General features: G+C 46.3%; 1 protein-coding gene across 2 annotated transcripts in view; it reads right to left on the bottom strand.

Annotated features, from left to right (window-relative positions):
• Window positions 1-6,622: 6,622 nt before the first annotated feature.
• LOC126525213 (3-oxoacyl-[acyl-carrier-protein] reductase FabG-like) overlaps window positions 6,623-24,705 on the bottom strand; it is a 39,304-nt gene continuing 21,221 nt past the window's right edge. The window contains exons 5-9 of one of the 2 annotated variants that reach the window (XM_050173246.3): window positions 21,895-21,935; window positions 19,212-19,281; window positions 13,484-13,520; window positions 12,253-12,316; window positions 6,623-6,930 (exon numbers count right to left, since the gene is read on the bottom strand). In XM_050173246.3, coding sequence (XP_050029203.2) covers window positions 6,730-6,930; window positions 12,253-12,316; window positions 13,484-13,520; window positions 19,212-19,281; window positions 21,895-21,935 — 413 coding nt within the window. In that variant the 3' untranslated portion in view covers window positions 6,623-6,729. The remainder of the gene's footprint in view (window positions 6,931-12,252; window positions 12,317-13,483; window positions 13,521-19,211; window positions 19,282-21,894; window positions 21,936-24,705) is intronic. The other variant, XM_072287297.1, reaches the window with a different exon arrangement.

Below are 24,705 nucleotides of genomic sequence, written 5' to 3'. Positions count from 1 at the left end.
GATATATGTGGCAGAAACCTGGAGATTGACAGAGAAGCTCGAGAACAAGTTAAGGACACCGCAAAGAGCGACGAAATGTTAGGCGTTGCGTTGATAGACAGAACGGCGTGGATCAGACAGCAAACGGGGATAGCCGATATTCTGACATTAAGAAAAAAAAAGTGGAGCTGGGCAGGTGACGTGACGCCTAGGTTAGATAACCGGTAAACAATTTCGGTTACATAATGGGTGTGAAGAGAGAGGAAGCGCCGTCAAGGACGACAGAAGGTAAGGTGGGATGATAAAATTAAGAAATTCGCAAGCGCAAGTTGGAATCGATTGCCGCAAGACAGAGGCAATTGGACGTGGCAGGGAGAGGCCTTCGTCCTGCAGTGGACATAAAATAGGCTGATGACGTTGATGATACCTCTTGGTTAATTAGTTTAATGAAACTTCGAAGGACTTGAGTTTTATCCTAGCAGACAAACATGGTGCTGTCCGTTTCTCTTCCGTAGAAGCTCATTAAGCTCATGAACTGACAGCGGACCGGAATTCCATAACATTTACAATTTCATTTGGAGCTACTTAATTAGGAAAAGTAAATGAAATTCGGCGTATTGATAGAGTCGTAGTAGCAGCAAATTGTCATGTAATAAGTATTGTGGTAATGTTGATAAAACAAGAGCTACCACCGTTTACTTCAGAGCATTCGCGATAAAGTTGGCTTTGCCCGTAAACGTTTTTCACTACCTGTACGTAAGCCAGCCCTGATAACCTCCTCCCCCCTACCCCCATAGAGAGCACACAAGCGGCTCATTCATACCGGGGCTAAAGCTAAACAGCTTCGCAGTAAAAACACAAAGCGCGCGAATCGTTTGTTCGTGGTAACAGTGTAGCAGGCTCTACGTACAAAGAACGAATAGGTCGAGTAAAGTTCAAGGTTGTTTGTTCACTTGGGTGCCTACCTCGAGGTGCACCCTGATTTGGCATTGGAGGTGTCGGAGACAGATTTTCGGGCGACGGTCGGATGACACACGGGAAAAAAAAACGATTTCTGTAACAATTGATAAAAAGCAGAGTAACATACACACAGAAGTACCAAAAGCTTCGCACTAAGCTACCAAAATTGACGAAACACTTGTTGTCAGCTACCACAGCCAACACTACCTAAAACTTGAGCTCATCACTCACAATTCACGGCTTCCCATAAACCGCGGTTGTCTTCGCTTCTGGAAGCCTGACCTAAAAACGGTACAACAATATGCGGTACGCGAGCACCGTTTTATGTATATAATATGACCCGAAAATTCCAGCCACGGGCGGTGGCGCAGCTTAGCAGCTTAGCTTAGCCTGCGCCAGCAACTTAGCAGCTTAGCGCGCGCCGCAGCGCGCGCTAAGCTGCTGCTGACCCCCCCTTGTCTTCTTCAACGAGCTCGAGCCTTCTCGAACCGTCTGCCCACGCACGCGCTGCGTCGTCAAAGTATCCGGGAGAGGAGGGCCTGAGCCGTGCTCTGGGACTTCTTCAAAGCATATGAAGTACTTCGGCAGCGCTACTACTGGCGACGCATGTTTGCATTCGTGCGCAAATTCGTTCGCTCCCACGCGGACTGCCACCGTCGGAAATATGCACGTAGCCGCTCAGCTGGAGCTCTGCAGCCCCTTCCCTGCCCCGCCCGCCCATTTGATCGCTTGGGCATTGATCTCTATGGCTCGCTTCCAAAGACATCCCCCAGTAAGCGCTGGATCATCGTCGCCGTCGGGCACCCCAAAGGGCCCCTCACCAGGTCTGGCTATCTTGAGCTGACAAGCGCAGAGCATACATTGCGCGATAACGATCGGGTCTGCAAAGTATTAGATCACTACGTGCCGCGTAAAGATCTGAAATTTCAAACCGAACGCCGGTTTTCCTTCTCGCAGCTGGCGCGCTCCAAGCCGGACGGTGACGTAGTCTCGCCCCTGCGCCTACGTAGTTGTGTCCGCAGTGTGACGTCACTTGTGGTGACACGTGACTTCGAGAATTATTCAAGACAGCGCCGATTATCTGGGCGATATGTTGCTTGAATTGACGAATTGAAGTGTACAGAAATATTAAAGCACAAAAACAGAATGTCTGCATGTATTTTTTCTTTTACTTCGTACCGAAGCAAGAGAGATGTACTTCCGCTTCGTCTGCTTGTTCTCGCGGTCATGTGGCCACGTGCACAGGTATCCAAAGTATGCCATTTTCTACAGTGTTCAAGCGCGTGATCATGTTCTGCGATCCGCTTGTTCTGCCTCAGTGCTCGTGTAGCGCTGCATTATACCGCTAGTCATGTTTCCTTGTGCACGGCGCACAAAATCGTGCGCTGCGCGAACGAGACAACAGCTCGCGCGCGATGCCGTGGGCGCAAAGGCGTAGCACCGGAAAAAAAAAGCGAGGAGCAAAAAAAAAATGAATTCGGCGCCTGTGACGTATGCGTCACGCCATCCTCCAGGTCCAGTATGGGAGAACGCAAGGAAGGAAGGATGTACGACTGGAACACGTGTGTAGAATAATGCAGCTATATTTCAGGTCATATCCATTTCGTAGCAGCCTCATTTTTTAGCTCTTAGTCTAAAGTCAACGTTCATCAGCTTGCTAAACGTTAGTAGCTAAATGTGCAACACGTATACATAGATTAGTGATGATGCTTCCTGGCCGCCTTACCCGGAATTAACATACTAGTAACGCGCTGCTGCTAATCCCGTAGCTTTTCAGATAACTTCTAATTGTGACGCATTACATTCACTTTCGAGGTTATTGTAAGAGTGTTACAGCTGCTGCTGTTTACACGATAACGACAACGTCGCTCCATTACAGTTACTAAAACGCATCTGCCTGCGCCCAGCAAATAACTTTTTATCGATTACAGACAAAGGAAAGAAAAAAAGAAAAAATACATGGCGGCGAATAAATGCTGATACATGTATTTATTCTAGAATTCAACCAATTCAGAATTATTCTAGTCAGGCAACCAATTCTAGAATTATTCTAGAATTGGTTGCCTGACCGCAAGACTAGCGACTGGATGTAATGCTTGCGCACTATCTGACAATCGGACTAGGTAGTTTCACAGTAATTTCCTCTGCGGAGCTGCCCTACGGTGGTTGTGAACATTATCCCTACACTGCGGTGGACAACAGCTGAGTCCAGACTTGGACACATGTCGTACAGGTAGTGGCACAAAAGAAAGATCGCATCGGTCGCTTCAGCCGTTAGTACTGGCTTTTTGGTACTGCAGTTCGCGGCCTTGGCAGTATTAAGTGAGAATAATTAGGGGTAAGTGAGTTCTAACGAACTTGATCGCTCTGGGCAATTGTCAGGTGCTCGCCGGCCCAGTTGGTCGTCACAATAGACTCGGCATATGGTCCACGACTGGGGAAACAACGGGACGACTTGCAGATTTAGAAGAGCTTGCGGATCCATGTCGTGTTGGCGGTTATTTCAAGCACAAAAAAAGTGTTTATATTATTGGCATGTTGTCGCACATTGGGATAGCGCGCTTCCCTTGCGTCTTGGTTGTAGAAGTGAGGGTGTCGTTCGACGACTAGCGAATGCAGCGTCCGGATTAGAATTCGCTGGTGCGTCCGTTGAGGCTGCGGACAAGTAGGAGTCATTGCCATTCTTAATATTGAATTGCGCGAGGAACCATAGTGTTGTAATTGGCAAGGCGTCTTGCTGTTCTATTTCATATTTTTATCAAGGGATGACGTCATTCAGAAAGTTTTAGACCATCGCAGGACATGCTTGCGGACCTATAACTTGTGCATCTATTCAGTTCTTTTCAATTATTGTGTTTGGAGTAGGGCTGCTCTTAAATGATCGGGAATAAGATACTTCTACTTTATGTTGCAATATGGTATTATAAGCTGTAGCGCGGTACTTTAACATTCTGATCAAGGGCGTCACTGACGAAGGCTGGATCAGCTTGCCTTGTTCGCGTCAGAGCAGATGACAAGGTGGCACCACCTTCGGTTGAACGATGGTGCCGTTGATCTACGGCGCGGGTAGAGTTCTGCTTTGAAGTGCCAAAACTAGTCTTGAAGGCTACCTTGCTGCTCCAATAGTAATTTCGTGAAGTTTTATCCCTACCCTTGAACGCCCAAGAAATGGACCGTACCAACAGCTTGAGCTTCGGCCTCTAGAACCGGTGACAGGAGACGGTAGTCCGCCTGATGTGTATGTGTGTCTGCTTCATCACATTTTGCACATTACGAGGTCTACGGGAAGGACTAGCACAATAATTCTTTGGGGTTATCGATGCGCTTGATTATCGGAGCTGGCGTAGATTGACTTGGAAGAGAGCTAGCCGCCCACTTTTCTACTACCTGAAAATCACAGTAAGATACCAGAGGCGCGAAAGAAAAGGTGTGGCAGAACCCATCTCACGATGACTGTCGACGGTATTCCGTTAGCTTTGAACCAATATAGCTACACAACGCGTATCCACCGTCTAAACAAGCCACACCGCGCGTATTGCACAGGAACTCTTGTTTCACGATTCCTTATGTGAGTACTCGGCACCATCGAACGCCGCCGTCGCAAAGCATGGAGCGGCATTCGATATGCATGCCGCACCGGTGCGTGCGAACGCTGAGAAACGCGTCACGTGGCAACCGCGCTCCTCTCTCGCATTTCCTTCGGGACTGCGCCATCTAATGGCGCTGTCGAGCAGTCCACGCGTGTTACGCCGGTGGTCCACCGGAGCCTGCGAATGTGGGGAATCGTTGCCTCTCTTGATGCATACTTAGTGGCACGTACTGAGTGTCCCAAGATGGCGATGAGTTCATTGAAAAGCGGCACTTTCCCAGTGCATTTGTGCCAGAGCCTGCAATTTCGTCGGGTTGCTGTCCTTGAACGTTTGTAACGTGGATTCCGTTCGGCTCAGCATAGAGGAAATTTAGGAGGAATTTGCTTTCGTCATTGTAGACCCGCACATTCAGAGTGGCACACACACGGTTACCCAAGTTTGCGTCAAAGGCGTTCACTGAAGTGCGCCGCTAACGTATAGGCACAAACGCAGTGACCGAAGTAGACATCAAAGGGATTCATTGAAGACCAGCACAGACGGAGGGGAACACACCCATTGCTCAAGTCCGCGTCAACGAATTTCTCCGAACAGTGCCTACGCAGTCCCGCACCTACATTGGCCCATATTTGCGTGAAAGAGCTTCGTTGAAGAAGCACAAACACAGGCACATACTCAGTGACCCAAGTTGATCCGATGGCTGGTTTGGAACCCTGCTACCTCATAGCAGCAGTCCGCTGAGCTAACCATTCGACTACGGGCTACCCAGTAGGCAGGGAAACGGTTAGATACAAACACAGATACACAGATTCATACATACATAGATAGCCCGCCGAAGGAGCATGAAGTACCTTCGCAGTGCTAGTGCGTTATTAGAAAAGTATTCAGGCAATGAAAAGATCGCAAGCACTGGCAAAGCAGGGTGTGATGGAGTGAGCAACAATTTATTACAGCAAAGCTGTATATGTTTAGCCGATTCGTCCGTCCGTCTGTCGGTCGCCTGTCGGTCCCCTGTACGCTGAAAACTCCTCCCGTGCAACTGCATGTGCATGTACGAAAAAAAAGAGAGAAAGGTAGAGAGGCGCGCGATTGGCCAACACCACCTAGATAGCACAAGGCATGTTTACTCCGATCCATGACGTCACTCTAACAGGACCGAGATTTCTATTGAAAAAGCTGGCGTGATGAAAGCAGTGACGTCAAAAACACTGCTCCCTGCTCGGGAGCATCCCCATCATATTCTATGGCAGTCGGGCCAGTTAACACGACGTCATGGTAACGTGGTGTTGGGTTAGCTGCGCCAGTAGCTGCGCCAGTCTCCATCGCAGCCAAGCGCGCGCGCAGCAGTTGTTCTCTGGATCCTAAATGGTAGGCCACGCGTCATACGTGCTGTTTAGGAGCAGGCAGCTTTTGATCAGCTACATCGCGAGCAGGACCCGGAAAGGGCTCATCTACGCCATGCCGATGCTGCAACCCAGACACAAGAACAGGCTCGCGCAGCCGAACGCAAGCAGCAAGTGTATACCAGGGACCTGGCAGCCTACCAAGTCGTCATTTAATGAAGCGTTGCAATTAAGCCAGTGATGAACACCGGTGCCGCACGTTTCAGCTTCGCTGGTTAACCATGCGTGCAGAGTGCTTAGGCGGGGATATTATTTAGCGTACGCACCTAAACGCGCTCGATAAGTCCTCTTCCGGATTAAAACAATGGAGTGCTGCTAGCTGTTTATGCTGCAGTGATTGCTTCTCTATCTACGTTCGTATATACAAGGTGTGCCAGCTAGCTTTACCCAATCTGTTCAATAAAAAAATTATAAAATATCACGGTGCAAGATAAAATTAGGTCTACAATTTTCGGTCGTCATATTGCTGGCGATTGACTACCACAGGTTTTAATATCGTGACTTCGACCTTGTTTTTTCAAGCTTCCTTTGTTGTTGTCGAAAAGCTTGGCTAAAGTTAGCTGTGGCACTCTATATAATTTCCCAAGCTGCATATTGAAGCACGCTTCTTCTCTATGGGCCCAAGCGGAGTGACCGTGCGGTCCATCGGAAGGGCGTGCGTGCTCCTTTCAGGAGCACGAGAACACCAAGATATTGGTTTCAATGTGAGCCAAGCAGTTTATTGGGCTAAACTGACTGTCGTTACATCTTTAGTTCCTCATACCACCAGTGTGCCTGAGGATGACGCTTTGCCAGGCCTCTCATGCTGTCTTCAGGCTTTCCAGCTGCGGTGTGGGAGGGTGCAAGCTGGAGAGGAGGAGCATGCCCCCGTCGACAGGCATCGTGATGCCTGTAACGAAGGAGGCATCGTCGGATGCCAGGAAGGCGATACAGCGCGCCACCTCTTCTGGCTCTCCTACTCGTCCCAGTGCGTGCCCTAGAGCGGTCGTTTCTTGTAACAGCTGCATGTACACAAAATGTTTTGTCAATGTCCTTCCGCTATGGCAAAAGTTTAACTAATACGCGTGTAATAAAGTTTACTTCTCTCTCTTCTGAAACTGTGGACTCGGAACTTCTGAAAGTGGACTCCGAATTAGCCCTTGACATAGCAAAGGTGAGGCTACGCCGCTTCTCGTCTGAAGCAATCACAGCGCTGTAGTAGCGCGAGTCCGCGCTTCTAGGCCTATCATGTGGCAGTCAGGACATTGAGCGTCTACCAGAAAAGTACAATAATTTTAAATAATTTTCTGGGTTTTATATGATAAAATCAAGATGGGTTAAGTGGCACACTGGTATGGTGGAAATGCGTCATTGTCACAATGGTTCCAGTATCGGGCTCATGCACTAAAGGTTCTGGCCGCTAGGCAACTATATTAATTTGTTATGAAAAATCAATCAGAGTTTTGCCATAAAGGCCAATGAACGAATGCGATAGGAATACGTTATATTATTAGACGAAGTCTTAAGGCTCGTAAACCTAGTGACAGTATAGAGAGATAACTTATTTGAAAGATGGCAGAGAGGTCGGCCTGAACTAACGCGCTCTAGCCTGCTACTGTGCGCAAGGATAGGGAGAAAGAGGACATAAAGGTGTGATGAGTGACGATGATGACATAGAACGAGGAATGTAAAACGGTGAAAGCAAGTTCAAGAATCTGATGGTAAACATTCTGAAAGCTCATCCATGAAGCCACTACTGGGTTTTATTTTTTGTGTGTAGTCACTAGTTCAAGTAAACCTAGAGATAAAGGCACTAAGACGAAGCTGGTGTGTGGGCCTTCCCTGCGTGGGCAGCACAGGCGCCAAGCAAAATCTTTACAGCATGTAAAGAGCTGCGATAAGTGATAGTTACAGTGTAAATTACAGCAAACATAGGCTGACTAATCAAACACGCTTGGTGTGGCGTGCGTACAGAGACATAGGAATCGAGAGAATTTGATGGCGCCGAGCAGCATTGGTTAGAAGTAGAGGGTTTGGTCGGCGTTGACGCATTGTGTTGACCTCGTGTTCCTGTACTCCGGCAGGCTCATGTCGAGCACGATGTGTGCTCCTACTTCGCGCTATTGAACTAGACGGGTTTGCCGACGTTGTCGCTTAGTCTCGGCCTCCACTTCCTGCAGCGCCACGTTTGGGCACTTCCTGCACTGAGCTGCAGAGTGTGCCGCACATTAAGCAGTGGATTGTTTTTGCACTCCGTGTAATCCTCAAGATTACAGCGGTCGTAACACGCCACACAACTCAACCACAGCCGATCCAATACAAGAACTTGTAGGTGCCGGGACATGCAGGATAAGCGGGGTTTGATGAGGCGGACAGGGTAGCCCAAGGGTTTACCACCCGAGCGCCCGAATAATTCAGATTAGAAAGTCAACCGTCTGTTCCAAATGAACACTCTACTTTAGTGGCACACTACAAGCGAACCAGGATACGATATCTTCCCCCACATAAATTTCTAATGAGGGCAGAGGAGAAGAAAGGGGGTTAACCGAAGGGCCCGTGTTTTGTTAGTCATATCATAAGAAGCCAACAAACACTGGCACCAAGGACAACGTGGGGGAAATTACTTGTGCTTAATAAACGAAATAAAGAAACGATAAATTAATGGAAATTGAAAGTGCTTGAAAGAACAACTTGCCCCATGTGGGGAACGATCTGAAGGATCCGAGGGAACGAATGCGAAGGTTGTGGGATTGTTCCCCACCTGCGGCAAGTTGTTCTTTCAAGCACTTTCAATTTCCATTAATTTATCGTTTCTTTTTTTCGTTTATTAAGCACAAGTAATTTCCCCATGTTGTCCTTGGTGTCAGTGTTGGCTTCTGCTAACGAGGGCAAAGGTCACTGATTTGAGACAGCTTCAGATAGGAACTTTCCCTAACTTAAACCTGCTCAGTAAAATATACCCCACCTGCCCGGGGCGCGGTCAGAAGCCCACCTTGTATCACACGACATGGGGATGCCGACCTACAACAGCAGTCTCCAAAATCATAAATCTAAGTGCGGCGCAATAGTATGCACTGCTGGCCAGCGACCGCTGCGACTTATAGCTTAGGATCAGCTGAGAAGGAGCCCGACGAAGCGTTTGCTGGATAAAGCATGCCGAAACTTTCGTGAGATGTACCACCGGGCGTGGTATATCCAATCCCGCTCAAACCTGGACGAGTATATGTGAGCCAAACAGGGCGCTGCGTGAGCGAACGCGCAGGGGAGCGTGCTTTGTCAAATAGGAAAGAGAAGGAGCACACTTGCCCACTCATTGCAATGCATGTCAAGGAGGTAAGCCACTGATAAAGAACATTAATATTCTAGGCAAGAGCAAGAACAAAATATTCCTTGAACTTTTAGAGGCTTGTTGTGTCAAGGAGAAGGGCGATGAATGCGTAAGTGACGCTACTGTTTCTTTGTATTAAACGGAAAACAATTTTCTGCGCAGGTTTTGCTTAAATGACTTCGTTCTTTTCCTGCGATCGTTCTTTTATACGCTCAACTCTTCCTAGCGTAGCTTATATTTTGCATTTCCTTTCTTGCTTGGACTGATTTAATTATCAGTATCCCCGTCTGGTATAGACCAATTACCAACAGCTATGCCGACTGCGCGGGAGAGCATTTGAAATTTTTTGCTGCAAAGTTACTGATCGTGTTGTCTGCTAGTACGTATTTGGTTTTGTCTTCCAGATTAGATACTCGTTAGGAGTATCTAGTGCTAGTGCTATTCTTATGGTGCCTTCTAATTTATTGCTCATTAGGTATCATTTTAAGCTTTTTCTTTATTTCATATGTACTTGGTACAACATATGTCGCATAAATACTTCATTCTTTCCGAAATAGATAATAGATAAGAATTATTCAACACTGCTTACTCGAATGTTCCTTCGAATTTCCTGCCTGATGGCAATATATTACTTCTGGATAAATTGAAATTTTGGAAACACTTAAGGTAATTCAGGATTGATGCTGAGCGGAAACGCCTTCAATGATGACCGATTTTAGCCTTCGTAACGCTACAATCTCCATGAACCAGAACCTTATTGATCATTGCGAGAATCTCAGTGCATGACGCGTTCATGTTGATACGTCCAAGCGCGAAAATGAGACGTGGAGATCTGAAATTGAGGAAGAAGAGAACGACGACTGTCCAGCGGACATTTCTGTAGATACCGTGTGTCCAACGAAGTCACCCCCATCGGCCGCGCTACCTGTACTGGTTGCGAAGGTGAGGTGAAGTGTGGAAGTGGTGATGAGGACCGAGATAAAGGGGGTGCACGAGAAAATGGTGGCGGCATCAAACTGCAATCAGATGCTGGCGAGCGTCTTCGAAAATTTGTTTGCCAGTATCTGTTGTCGGAAGGAGCGACAGCTGACCAAGAACTGGTGTACAGCAGTTGAGTTGTCCTCATAGGAACTGTGGTCGTCGTTGAAATCCTGCATCGCCCACCCTACAGTGTTCGGCGACAACTAAAAAAAACATCTCACTATATGGCCGAGTGGCATCGCATTGGAATTATATCGGCAAAGGCAGAAAAATTTTGATGCTTCTCAAAGTACCGGGTACGTTGGTATCGACCGCATCGCGAGCAGGTGGGTTGCATTCATCATTCCTAGGCATCGGCCGCCGGGAGGAATGCGTGCGGTGAGGGCGTTGGTCGGGGACAGGATTCTGATAGCTCCTGGTGCCTCTAGACTGTGGGGTAGACCTATATTCAACAGTCCTTGTGTGAACAGTCGGTTAACGCGCAATCGAAACGGCAGTGTTTGTGATCTCTTGTGGTGAGTACGCACCATTCATGCGGGGTTTGCGATAGGACTCCTCCTCTCGGCGGAAACACTTGCGAACAGTCAGTCGTATCGTTGACGGAAGGTCAATGCACGATCTCGTATCCACACCTGCCACCGTTGTGACGTTAGCCAAGCCACCAAACATCGATGTTATTCGTCTCATCTTCAGCTTGTAGAATGTTGTACGGTGACAAATGACGTATGGGACATCTTTTGTAAACGTCTTCAGCTACTAATTTCAACAAACATCCAACTTTATCATCGTTGGACAGTCGGGAGTTGGCAGTTTTGCAGTTTCAGCACTTTTTGAATATGCGCAGTGCAAATCTTGCCGGAAAACTGGGCCATTTGCGAAAACGTCTGTTCGGCACGATCTTTCCTTTTTTTTTCATGTCGATATAGAATCTGCGAAATACGCTTTGAGCTCCTGGACGAAAAGCTCCCAGGAAGTGAGGGTGTCTTCATCGGTCTCGTACGAGAAAAACGCTCTCCCGGTAAGTGGCTATGGTGTTGGGCTGCTAAGCGCGTGCTCACGGGATCGAATACCGGCCACGGCAGCCGAATTTAGATAGGGGCGAAGTGCGGAAACAACCGCCTGTTTAGATTTAGGTGCACGTTAAAGAATCCCAGGTGGTCCACATTATTCCGGAGTCCCCTACTGCGGCGTGCCTCAGAATCAGATCGTGGTTTTGGCGCGTAAAACACCCCAGTTCTTTTCTTTGTGCCGCTAAGGTAAAGCACAACATTGGACAGCTGCGCGGTGTTGTCCCAGCCGTTGGAGCGCCTCACCCTTCGGTAGTTCGCAAGCCACTTATCGACGTCTTCTCCGCCTTTCTCTCCGATAGTGAGTGGTACGTGGTGTTACTGCCACGAAGCACCAGGTCCTGGCCACGAAGCGGCGTCAGAGCTTTCAGGCATGTCAAACGAGGGTGGAAGTAGCCCGGTAAGTCGACCGGTTCGGCGAAGTTGTAGCATCGTAGGCTACGTCGTTACGAGATATACCCAACCCCTCCGCCAAGCGGTTACGAGCACTGGGAGAAGGTTTATTTAGGCCTTCGAGTCAGCTACGAACAGCAGAAACGGCCGCTCCACAGTCGTTGGGCTCGTCTTCTTGCACGTCAGATCTCCGCGTCTCTTTCTCGAACTTGGATGAACGCAACAATATGCCATGAATGCTCTAAAAGCGTCGGAGAAGGATTAATGAAATCATCGTACTGGAATGTCTCGATGGTTTCGTCCGTGACCGTGTATACTTTCTTCTTTTAGTCAGCTACAAGCTATTGCGTCTAGCTCCGATTATTTCTTTGTCTTGTAGCAAGAACACACACTGAAAATTCTGTACAGAAAAAATAGACCCTGAGTCTATCACAAGTTTAAGAGCGTGCGAAAGCATCTAGCAGGAGCCTACATAATCGTGCGATATACTAGGAAGAGCACTGCCAAGCCTTTTAAGCATACCCATACGTGAACTAATCAATGAATATGAAAACTTCGTTTCTTAAGGCACGTACCTTTATGTGGTCTTCCATGCTCATTGCTGGGTGTTTGATTATAGGCGTCTTGATGACTGCAGGGCTGAAGTAGAATTAAAGAACTCATAAGTTCATTACTGCAGGGTGCAAGTCACATTCTGCCGATATTGCATTGACCTTTCGAACTCGCGAGAAAAGCAAAAATTGACGAAAACAGTACCCATTGCCAGATCTTTTCAATTATCTTGTAAGTGAGCTTGTAAGCCGCGTCAGCTAACTCAACCCGCCGATATCTTTCACTGAGGCTAAACAATTTGCGGTGGAATGTGCATATGCAAAATATGGACACACGTGACAAATGTTCAGCGAAGGGTTTGCGTTATCATTCGGCTTGAGGTGCGGCTTTCGTGGTCCTGTCATGCCGTATCATTCATTCGACAGTTTGTCTAAGTGAGAAGACGACATCAACAGAAGCTGAACAGGTGACAACCAGAGATTCGGGTTCTTTACGTCTCGCGCCAGTTCCCCAAACGTGGACAATATTCAATGACCCAAATCACGGCGAAAGTTCTTGCACGTGACATAAAAGAGAGCCAAACACAAATTGTTTGACTTTGAGGATTTTTCTGTCTTTGCTCTTTCTTTTGCCCAAGCGCGTAGTAGGCCGTCTGAAAATCACCTCATGTCGACGTGTCCAACTTTCACAAGTAACGAAATTTCTGTTTTAGACTTAATTGTTTTCAGATTCTCTAATTTCGTTAGCCGCAATAGCATCCTACGCAAAGACCCCTTTCACGTACAGCTAGGCGTGCAGCTGCACCTGATCAGAGAGAAACGATAGATTGGTACTATCCAGTCGCACGATCTGCCCTAACTATATGGATACTCACGTGCGCCCCGCATTGCTTTATTGATGTTTTATTTGTTTCACTCAGCATCGGTGCCTCATTTGATCTCGATGAAATATTAAGACGCACTTTCTTCTGCTACCTTTCGGGAAAGGTTAATAAGAAATACTCGTGAAAGCAGTGTTGATTCTATGAAACACTTACCTCACAGCGGAGCCACATCAAAGGTTTAAAGATAAATGTCCACAAGTGTAATGTAAAGACCGAAACAGCTCCTTAATGCTTGTATGTGTTTCCCCAAGTGCACGCAACAAAGTCTAAACACTGCAGATAGTATCTGCGCTTTTTCTGTAGCGCGACATCATTCACACACGAAACAAGTAGAAATGTAAACTGATTCGCGAATTGCACAGTACACTTACTTGATTGCGTTCACACGTACACCATATGGCGCATTTTCTGAAAAACAAGTTATTGCGTTAGTGTGCTACTATAAAAATGACTGCCGGTTTGCACAGTAGCTAAGTTAGGTACCCTCGATGAAGAGTTTTAAGGTGCACTCCCGAAAAAAAACTCCCCACCCTGGCCCTGCGAAGAAAGATGTACAGCGACGCTTCTAAATACCACCACTGGCATGGCTTTAGAGTAATGGTAGTAGAGGGACAAAAAGCTGAGCTAGTTGCTAAGGATTCATTATGCAAAAAAGAGGTGAGGTGTGCAGGCAGGACACAAGAGTAGAGGAGTGGACAACACGAACGCCGACTATCAACTGAAGGGAGCACTGAGGCGAAAAAAGAAATAAGACACAAAACTCATCTGCGCAAGCTCTGGAATGGTATGACCACGTGTCAGCGGGGTACATGTGCCAGTCTACGTGAGAGATAACTGTTAGGGCACTTAATCTCTTCCTTATGTAAAGTAATCGAAGGCTGACTGACGCACGCACTTCCACTATTCTGGATATGCCATGCCTCTACTATAAGACGCGTATCTTCATTCTTATGCCTGTACAATATCTTATGCCTGTTCACTTCACTTTGCACAGTGCTTGTAGCCTCTGCCGTACAGGGGTATCAACTATTGCATTTTTCTTTCTTAAGGGGGTATGCGCCATTCATAATGATAGATTTCGGCATGCTGTTCTGTATCTTAAATGCGTCATTCCAAAGAATGTAAGCACTGTTCGCTTAACACTGCTAAGTGCTTGTAGCCTCTGCCTTATGGGGTAATGAACCAATTCATTTTTTGTTTGTTTTTGCATGATGATAGCTTTCTGCCCACGGATGCGAAATAATCCCGGGATTCTATCCATATACAGCTTTGTTGTGAAATTACAAGTTTTTTAATAGGAAGCATTCTTTGCGGCATCATTGGCACTTAGCGGAAGGTAGGTTCCTGTTTCACCTCGCCTTAGGGAAAATAATAATATGTGTGACCGATGAGGGAATTGAACATATTCGGCTGAGCGCCGCAGCCGGGCGCTTTTTTTCTCTTTAATACTAATTCCAAACATAATAACAGTACATCGTATACAAAATAAGCAAACATGCGCATGCATTCTGTTTTCCACGAAATCTTGCGCCTCCTCCTGAGCAGCATACACACTTCTAACATAGGCTGGAGTCCCACAGAGAAAGTACTTAAGAGATGTCGGGCTTTGAGCATGCTTATAAGAAATCTTGCTTTAGCAGAGGCTGTGGAAGCCAAGGAGCACACACATCGTAAGGCAGGTCACCTTTTTTCCCTAAACGGTACATAGCGAATAGCGTCTGGTATGTCGATATCTTTCGTCAGTGTTCTCTGTAGGATGTTTCGAAACAACAAAGCATCCCGTCAAGCTACAGAATAGTGATCAATTGTTTCTAGCCAAGGACAAGGGCAGCAATTGGTTGACAGTGGAACAAAACTGTTCTTAACTAGTAACCACACTTTAAGTGGAATTGTTTCTTAACGTAGTTTGAAAATGTTTTTTTTTTTTTTTTTTTCAGGAGGGATGCCAGAGCTGTCGAACTCGCTCAAGTACATATTGATACCGACATTGAGCATGGGGTGAACAATAGAGGGGAAGCGGCAAGAGGGATTCCACCAATACATGAAAAATTCCTTTGCAGGAAGTACTAAAAACAAACTTTAGGATACATCACGCATTTAGAAAGTGAACTGTCTCAGCCATTTCCTCGAGAAAACTCGAAATTTCTGGGAGCCGCTTTCTGAAATCCGATGACCCCAGAGTGTTTGGAAGGTACTAAGCTAAATGAGGTTGCAACATATCACGCCAAAATGAGTTTTACACTTTTCTAAAAGAAACCAAAGGTGCTGTAACGAAAAGACATTGCAAACATTTCTTTTCCAACTTTGCTTTCAGCCCTCCACGTTTGGTAAAAAATTTAGACCCGCCGTGGTTGCTCAGTGGCTATGGTGTTGGGCTGCTGAGCACGAGGTCGCGGGATCGAATCCCGCCCCCAGCGGCCGCATTTCGATGGGGGCGAAATGCGAAAACACCCGTGTACTTAGATTTAGGTGCACGTTAAAGAACCCCTGGTGGTCGAAATTTCCGGAGTCCTCCTCTACGGCGTGCCTCATAATCAGAAAGTGGTTTTGGCACGTTAAGCCCCATAATTTAATTTTAATTTTTTTTTTAAATTTATATCCCTCCCCCTCCCTCCCCTGCTGCGGCTGTCTGTTACGCTACGTCACGAAAACTGCGAAAACGCCACATGTGATGTGATATGTGCACAGTGAATATGCATGATTAGACCTAATGAAACAAAAATAATAATTTCTGATTCAACGCCTTTCTTGCGCTAGAGAAAAAGGCGTCTTTTGACCAGTTGCTAATGATCAAAGGTTATCGCTCTGGGCCCACTTCCCGTGTCTGTCACACGACGTCACAAAACCGCGAGAACTCACCGCGTCAAAGTGACGTGATCGGATAAAGACGCATTATTATTCTAAAGCAAACTACATGTTCTTTACCAGCCAGCGAAGGTGCCGTTCCAAAAGGAATAGAAGATTGCTGTCCACCGATCGCTCTGGCACTCGTTGCTCGGAGCTACCGTGGAACAGGGATTTACGTATACAAAATAAAATAAAATTGCGGGGCAGTATAACGTTATGGAGACCTTCCGGTAGCACGTATACGACATCGCTCTACCAACTCTTCTTTGCTCAGGGTCCGCTTTAGCGTCATTCTTAGCCTCCCGTTGCACGCCGCCGCTATTTTCTCCCAGCAACTGCAAGCTAAGTAAGGGGCAAGCTAAGTAAGGGGAAGCCGAGCAATCGCAGACGCCGGCACCACCCTCCTCATTCGGTTATCTGCTTTCACTGTGCCCAGCTCAGCCCCAACGAAACTCTCTCCACTTGAGCGTGGTCCTCGCCTTTTTTCAGCCAATTAGATTAGAAAAAGGGCTCAACCTAGGCAATATGCTATTCGCTGTGAAAGGAAAAGAAAGTGACTTCCGCTAAACGAGAAGCGCTTTCGATCGGGTTTTTCAAACAACGCTGGGGATTACCGCCCCATATGCTTGCGTCGGTGCTGACATAAATTACGTAAGCAACGACGTAATTTAATTATTTACGTAATTAATTAAGATACCTAATTAAGCTATAATTACGTACCTTTTAACTACGTAAATGGGAGATTGCAAAAACATAGATTGGAAGAGTTTTACGTTATAGGGCCCCAAGCTATAAACAAGTTGCTGAAGGAAGAGGTGAGCAAGTCCTAGGCCACCATGTTCAAGCGGAATGAAATCGTTAGACGGCTTCGTATACTTGTAGTGAAGGACGGTCGCTACAAGGGCTTTTACTTTGGAATAAAGCCAGTCAGCTCTCCGTTCTCAACCTTTCAAAACGTGTACTAGTTGCCTACGCTAAACCGGGCTCCCAACAGAATCATATCGCAACCTCCAAAAGAACATACAAAAAAACTCTTAGTATCTGTTGCAACCGCAGGCATGAGCAATGCATGAAGGACATGCATCAGTCGGGCCTCAAAAAATGTATCACAAGGTGCAGCACGACTAAATATGGACAGATGTCGCTCCTGCCATGAACTAGTCTTGCGACGTACTTCGTTGCCTTCTGCTGACCAGTGAGCCTTGCTATATTGGCGCGGTACAGACAGGTACTCCTAGGTACAGCAGCTTTGGCTTCGTGCAGCACTTGCTGAACCTAAATGCTGAACTCGTATTAAAATTAACGCTGGCGCCGGATACTTTACAAAACGCCTGAATAGCAGCATGGGCAACCTCCACAGACTTTTTTATTGACGCAGAAATAGTCAACGTCTTCGGCATATGCCACCCTACGAACTTAAGTTGATGGCCATTAAAGTTTTGCTCTTGTAGGATGCGTTCGCATATTGGACCTAAATATAAGCGAAAGAGCAGTGGCAACAAAGGCCACCCTTGGCGCATTGAGGACATCAAATAGATTAGCTGTGAGAGGGAACCATTATAAATCAACCTTCCATAATCACAGGCATGCTTCTGTCGTTCCAAAGCCAGCGAGCTTTTTGAAACACTCAGCGCGTTCCCCCCGTTCCATTTTGTCGTCTTCTTTTCAGTTCGCGCTTTTTAGCACCGTGTTGGTCTTATTGCACACTTATTCCGAAGTCGGTTCATTTTGTCCAGTACTTAGGCGTACAAACTGATTGCACAGCTTGTACAACGTACAAACTGTGCGACTTTTGGTGAACTTTTCGTCGACTAAGTAAATGAAGTTTTAACATTTCTTCGTCAAAGTACAAATGCCGTCGCTGTTTTAACATACACCTCATGAAATCATCATATATATGTACGGTAGTATAAAATGCAGTCACTGATGACGCCACAATCGGTGCTTCTCTCACCTACGCTCTGTAGGTGATTGTAATTTACTGTACTGTAGCGGACACAGAACAGTATGCAAGAAGGCACACGAAAGACACAGACACGGAACCTTGGTGTACCTCCTTGCGTGCTCATCTGTGTTTGCTACAATGGTCCATAAAGATGCCATTCCAACTAGTCCGCATTAAGTACTAGTTCCTATGCACACCCAAACAACCGCCATACCAAAGGCTCGCGTCGAAGGGCTAGAGTATAAATAACGACACTGCCGTCGTGCAATCGTCTACAACGCGGCTGCCATCGCGCTGATGTCACGCACACGTAGGCTGGTGACCCACACACAGAAATAGTCAATTTATGGGAACACGTTGGTCCACAATTCATCGTTCTGCGGAAACCAAAATAGTGCTGACTAGCCAGGTCCCTGCAAAATTTGTCGTCTAAGTTAAGTTCCCACTGGTTCTATGCACTCCCTGACTCGACCAACAAAAATTTTCCTGAATCTCAACTACGGTATTAGCTGCACTTGTTTGCTCTCCATACTCTTGCGTTTCACTATCCTAACTTTACGCCCGTCCTGTGCCATTGCATCCCCCGTAGCGTGGCTACTAGCACCATTAGGTGAACACACTCATATTACATCATCTAGAACGCTTCTACTCTTCCTTCTCTGGAAAGTTTGATTATAACCAGCCTTGCCACGAAGAAAACAAATGAGCCTGCAGACAGGTGTGCGCCAGATGTCATTTTTGTTGGTCTCACTTGGCCGATTAGCGATGGGTTGTGAAGCTACTTCGTTTTTTTGGCGAGACCTCACAGGAACGGGACATCAGGCTCCCGTCTTGCCGTGGACGGGAAACACAGCTTATGTGAGAAGTTCCTGCGACGCTACGTGTCTCCTTACACCGTCCTCGAAAAGACATCTCCATCATGTATCGGGTCACGGCGGCATGTCGGCGCAGTACAGAGATTGTTCACGTTCCTTGCTAGAAGACACTCACCCGTCGTTGAACTAATTTTGTGTTTGTGGCCACGCTGGTCGCATTTGTTAATTACTCTTAGCGCTATTTATTTGCATATAATGATCACGATCGGATGCAGATTTCGCGGGTTATGTCTAGCAGCTACCGACTGAATTGGTTGACTTGGCCTTAGCCTCCCAGTGTTTTAGTGTCTGGTTTTGAGTGCCGCGAGAACGCGTGCGCAGAATTTCAAAATTTATCGGCGTTCCGTGATGATTACTTCGAAAAGGAAATAGCTCCTGTGTCCGTCTAATGTCCCAAACTGTTCTGTCTGTGCAGCAGCAGCACAAACATACCTAGTGCAGCGCAACGCGTCAGGTTGTCCAGGGCTGCCTTGCTGATGGAGTACGGCGCCAGATTCTCCACCTGTCGAAAGAGTTTGCAGGTACTGTCAGTAAGAGTCCAAATGACTAAGTTTAGCAGTAGCATCATTAGCGGTTTCTAGCCAGTAGCAACTATAAATTAAGAATTGTAACAGCAGTAGTTGAAATACTACTACTATTAAAAGTATAAACGGTACTTTGCGAGAATAAAAGTACTTTTCCAGTAGTACAAGTACCGTTCTTGCCTACGCGACTGTCACACTTGCATATATAGTATTCCTATCAGCAGTAGTACTGGACGTAGCATTATAAGCAGTACACTTTGTAGCAGCTGCAAAAAAAACATATGCCATTTCATTCTGCGAAGGTGATTGACCAGCGAAGCTGTTTAACACACCACGCGGAGGTGACACATAATTTTGAACAACGGTACGAATTCATTTATCGTCTTGATGGGTGGTCCTTGTGACGAAAGGTATGCACACTATTTTTCTGATCGGTGGTCATTATTTTACTTGCAACTGCAATCACATTTTTTACAATTTCGCAGCTGGGTGGCCGGTTGGACCGAATCGGTGGGGCATCTCAAGAAATCTGTCTGCAACACGGAATTCGTACACCACTTCCTTTTCGGTAGCGACACATCCACATTGAAATCACCGACAACGACATCAGTGGTAGTATCGTCACAGCTAATCCAGGCAAACTGAGTAGCCATGAACCTTACGGGATTATAAGTCATTAGATTTTTTGCTTGCTTACGGGGGTATGAGCGTCTGCTCACGGGGGTATGAGCCACTCCTCACAGGGGTGTGAGACACTGAAGGCGACAATTCTCAGCATGCTGTTCTGTGTGTTCTGTTGCATGCGTGATTGGAAAGAATTTAAGCACTTTTCGCTTCACTTTTCTGAGCGCTTGTAGGTTCTGCCTCACGGGGCTATGAGCCATTGCATTTTAATACGGGAGCATGAATGCTTACAGGCGTATGACCCATTGATGATGATAGTTTTTGTTCATGGAGAACAAAAATGCATGGGATGTAATAATAATAGGGACACATATCTTGCAGATAAAGACCATTGGCGCTACCGGTTACAAACTGTTACAAATTGGGTCGCATATCTGGCTGCCCGCAGTACGCAAGGGCAGTGCTGGAAACCTATGCGATATGTTTTAACATTGTCGGCCTCACCGCTTATGGAACACACAGCCTAAGTGATAAAGACAGCGTTTGAATACCAACACCACAAGCAGACAATCCATATCAGCGTCTCCCGGTTGCTCTAAAATGCGCAAAGCAACAACAACCAAAAAAAGAACAAGAATAACGTCAAATTCATCCTCCTGAAACGCGCTAACTTTCGCGCGTCGGTGCAGTATTGTGAACGTGTCCTCGATTACCTACATGTGCTAACGCGCTTCCTCACAGAATTTTGGTGGATGTAAAATGGGGTAAACAATATGTATAATATATTCATGCTTTTCGGGCACACAAAATCTAAACGTAATGCCTTGCCCGCGTTGACTGAGTCACCGAATGAATTTCCAGTAAAGACCAATTCCGTGACGAGTCTAGTACACAGCAGCGCGGCTACCATAGCATTTATTTACTTTCACAGAGGAAAGAGGACAAGAAATTTCACCACTCGTAAAAAAAAATTAGCGTAGCACGCATTGAGTGCGCCAATCAATCAAGGCAGATAAAAAGTGCAGTCGGCGGTGGCGCCTTTGGTGTTTGTACTTGGAGAAGGAGCTTCTTTCTTTTAACCATAACCAAGACTTTGTCAACCCAGTAATATGTTCGCATACAGCATATGACAATGCAGCTTTGTAGTCTACGTGAAATGAGATATTCTGCATACATGGTCGTGTCTTTTGCTATCTGTCTAGCGTAGCATTGGGCATGCCTCATAAAAGTGTTTTCTCGTTAACCCCTGACACAAGGGTAGCTTGTAGAACGTGGATAATGATATTCTATCCTGCTGAAAAAATGCCGTGAATATGTCGAACATTAGCAACTATAGGGAACATCTGAAAACACTATTCAATAGACATTACTTGGCAGTGATCGACATTATGGTATGATTGCAATTTGTTAACTTTTCAAAAGTTGAAATAAATTTATATCTGCACGGCTATAAACGCAGAAGTCTGGCTGCGTTACGGGCAAGCGGTAATCAAAGATGTACCCTCCTGCGTATTTGTAATCCTCCTTTTGATTTATACAGCTGAATTCTTGTTCTGTTATTGTAGAGCGCTTGGTGAGCTTTTCGACGTTCTGAAGCGATGCTGCCAGCTTGGGGAACATAATGGAAGATCTAAGCTGTCTTCCTGCTGTGAAGGTTGCTGTAGGAAAGTTTCACTTGAACAGATTCTACCAGCGGTTCGGGCGACCCAGAGTAAACCACCCGCGTTTTCATGCGTTTAACCATGTCGGCTTAACGAATTAATTCAGATTTCAGAGATGAGAGCTACGATTAGCGAAGGAATGGGATAGGCAGTTTAGTTGATTGAACAGAATGGTTGGACCATTTGAGAGCTCGCGACGACTGCTTTCGGGGAAGAATAAGTTCCCGTGCTACCCACCCCACAAATAAAGCAAGGAAATCGTGTGCGTTTCTCGACCCGGCTTCGCTAGATACGAAATTTACTTACCACAATGAGCGACGCAACGCTGGAAACGTTGACAATGTTGCCTGAAAGAAGAACGCATGGTAATCTTACAGTCCTCACGCTGCGATAGCTCTGAAAGCAACACGTGATCGCTTTACGCGTTTGTTACGGTTCACACAAAGCTGCCATACAAACGGGGCCATTGACAAGTGACGAGAATGACAACCTTGGCACTTCTCTCAATATGTCAAGGAATAATTATATTTTCGTCTCTAATATATATGCCCAACAAATCTTTAGAACGTGCTATTTCCACCACACGAACGTGTTGCGATCGTACAGAAGCTTCGTAAAATAAAAAAAGAAAACACACACAATGGTGCCTTCAACTGCCGCAAAACTGCAATGTACAGCGTCTCCCACAGTGTTGCAATGTGCTTTATCACTTCGCGTGAAGTGCGGCCTCCAAAGGTGCGGGTAAGATTGAAAACTATTTCTTTAGCAAAAAATCGCCATAGCCTGCATTGATTAGAAATCATCCGAAAGCGCACGGTTATTGTGAATATGGCCGTCTCCGCAGCGTGAAGGTATCAGAGAAGTGTATGAGGTACATTTGCCAAGCCAACACTGTTCCACTTGGTGCTGACCCCTTCTTCAGGCATCGTCCCAGTGAGTGAATAATACCTGCAAGGATTTCTTTTTGTTTACCTCACTCTTTCTTGGCCTCTTCGTCCCGCTTCGGTTTCAGCTTTTTTTCGTTTTTAATCCCTATCCACTTGTTACGAGCGCTCTCCAATCTAACCACACATGCGGCATCCTTTCCATACCATTAGCAGACGTAAATGTCTAATCAGCCCAGGTCGACTTTGGTATATCACTAAAGCTTGTCGGTAACTGTGTTCTTAGTTCACTCATGTGATGTCTGACGCGTGCGCATAGCATTGAGCAATTTAAACGCGCGGCAATTATCATCAGAATATCTTTCTGCAGTATGAAAAGCATTCGCTTTTCGGAACTGCTCGCCTGTATTAAGGCGAATGCCTTATATGCCCCAGGAAGCGGAAAATCCGGCGAGCGTCGGCGCTACCATATATAAGAAAACCCACGTGACCAAGTGATGAGGTCACGATGCCGGTGCTGGAACTGGCTGCTCGCACTGCGAGATCCTACCGTGAACAGCCACGGAGTCGGACGCATGCCGTGGCTCACTCCCAAGATTGGATTAACGTGGATTAACGAGGAGTCTTAATTTCAATTTCATACGGTATATGCGCGTTATAATGGCACTCAGTTCAATCACTAACGTTGCCCATACCTTGTCTTACATTCTTGACAAAGTTATTTCACGGAATTTAGACAATGAAAGTCCACAAGCAAATTTCATGAAACGAACCACCGGCACCGCATGCCTTTTATATTACATCTTCTCAGACTTCAGTACTAAAAGCGAGAAACAGTAAGGCAAACCTGAAAATGATGTAATTTTGTTTTGCTGCAACCTCCGGGATTGGCACACTCAAGGAGCCGCGTCTCTACCAGAAAACTCGCCTTCGTGCATAGCGTTCGCCGCCAGCTTTTACCGGTATACTTTTCGGTTGCATAAGCTGCAGTTGATGGGAAGCGTGAGATGCAGTCAGGAGTCTTCGAATGCTATCGCGCCCCCCTTCAACAGGCGAAGCCGGAGCATCCTCCAATTTTCCTCACAGGAATTACATTTTAAAGCGAGAGCTTTAAGGACTCCGTTACGCAGAAATCCGGCGTCGTCGGTGTTGTTGGTGCGTTGACTGTGTGTTGGCCGTGCGTTGGACATGGGCAAAACTCTCGATGGAAGTAAAAAAATTAATCAGTAGTCAAAGAATGTTCGCCTTAACGCCTAATTTCTCAATGTGGTTCCTGTAATCAAAGGAAAGTAATTGAGCTAAAAAGAAAATTGGGGTTTAGGTGAAAATCCAACCCAGGACTCTTGGAACGCGAAACGGCCACGAAGGCTCATTGGTTCAAGCTTATTAGAGGCGGTCTTAGTGAATGCGGATTGGTGCTTAGAGTGCGGTGCCTTAGAGAAATGTGCTGTAGCGTGCAAAGTAATTATGATTACGGTAAGTAAGACATGACAAATTAGGCTTAAGTGAATGCAGTGGTGGGGTGGTTCATTGTACTTAAACAAATGAATGTGTGTGCATGTCTTGTATCGATAAACATGTTCTGTTCTGACTTGGTAAAGTGTCTTAGAAAAACGTACTGACGCGCACATGGTAATTGTGAGTAGGCTAAATGGGAAATCGGTAATTAGATTGAAGTACAAGGATGTTGCGATTAACTTGAACTCAAATGACTGGATGAGTGTATATGTGAGATGTATCGATGAGAAAGCTGTGGTTCGAGTATCTGATAGAAATTGTGGAGTTTTTACGTGCCAAAACCACTATCTTAGTATGAGGCACGCCGTCACGCGACGATAAGGTTATTGTCGTTTATTCAAATTACAATCAGAAGCTGTCATGTCTGCAGTTTGCGTTAAGTTGTACTCTATGAAGTTGATCACGCAATATACATTGACAAATTCAGTTAGTCCAATAACGGAATTACGCTTGGCGGAGGGCCTAGGAAACTGAGAACGTATGCTGCACTTCCGCTCGTCGTACGTTCGTCGGTCGTGGCGGCGGTGCTTCTCTGACGTCGTCTGACGTCGGCAGCAGCTTCGCTGTACATCCACTTTCACAGGGTGGAGTAGAGGGGAATATTTTTTTTTTTTTTTGGCTCTCTGATCCATCGAAAGAGTTCTGTTGCTTCTGGAGCAATGCGATTTTTTATTTGGTTCACAGAGCAGTACAATTCCGGCCACAAAACTAGGAT

Source organism: Dermacentor andersoni, chromosome 3 (genome assembly GCF_023375885.2).
Source record: "Dermacentor andersoni chromosome 3, qqDerAnde1_hic_scaffold, whole genome shotgun sequence".
Lineage (NCBI taxonomy): Eukaryota > Metazoa > Arthropoda > Arachnida > Ixodida > Ixodidae > Dermacentor > Dermacentor andersoni.
Note: the sequence above shows the minus strand (reverse complement) of the source record. Positions and strands in the feature narration are given on the sequence as shown.